This window comes from Apis dorsata, unplaced genomic scaffold, assembly GCF_000469605.1.
Source record: "Apis dorsata unplaced genomic scaffold, Apis dorsata 1.3 scaffold_295, whole genome shotgun sequence".
In the NCBI taxonomy this organism is placed as follows: Eukaryota; Metazoa; Arthropoda; class Insecta; order Hymenoptera; family Apidae; genus Apis; species Apis dorsata.
Genome location: NW_006263570.1, coordinates 933,632 through 934,194, shown reverse-complemented (window position 1 = coordinate 934,194; position 563 = coordinate 933,632). Strand labels below are relative to the sequence as shown.

Here is a 563-nt window from a genome sequence, read left to right as displayed (position 1 = left end):
CGTGGCCTTTTTCTGCACTGCCTGACAGGGCTGCCAGCCGGCACGTTGCTGGGATTAAGAAAGACGTCCTCGTCCAAGAGCTCCTCCTTGATCTGCTCAACCGGGATGGGCAGGTTCCCTCCACTGGCTACCTTCTGCCTCAGATTATTATTCTTGGCTACGTTCGTCTGTATGAGGAACTTGGTCGGGTTCACCACTTGCTGCTGATTGAACTGGCCGGCGTTGTACTGATGGTTGGTCTGCACGTTCAGGCCCAGGTTCACGGTGACAGGCTCCATCTTGGGCGTCGCCAGCCGCATCTCCTTCTTGAACGTGAGGGCGGGGCTCAGGGAGCCAGTTTGCACTAGAACGTTCGTCTTCTGCAATCCCGCCGTCTGGATCAGCTTGAACTCGCCGTTGTTGTCCACCACGATCCCGGCCAAGCTACCGTTACCCAACCCGAAGTCGACCAAGTTCTGGCTGGTGATAAATTTGTACGATTGGAACTCGAACCGTCTCCGGCTGGCCGTGGTGAAGTCTTTCGGGGTCGAGGAGAGCAGGGGATCCTCCGAGTTGGGCATCAT

The 563-nt window shown here is 57.0% G+C and overlaps 1 protein-coding gene across 1 annotated transcript in view; it reads right to left on the bottom strand.

Annotated features, from left to right (window-relative positions):
* LOC102679869 overlaps positions 1-563 on the bottom strand; it is a 241,160-nt gene that overhangs the window by 7,787 nt on the left and 232,810 nt on the right. Inside the window, exon 11 of the mRNA XM_031511219.1 lies at positions 1-563. Within this exon, the coding sequence (XP_031367079.1) occupies positions 1-563 (563 nt within the window).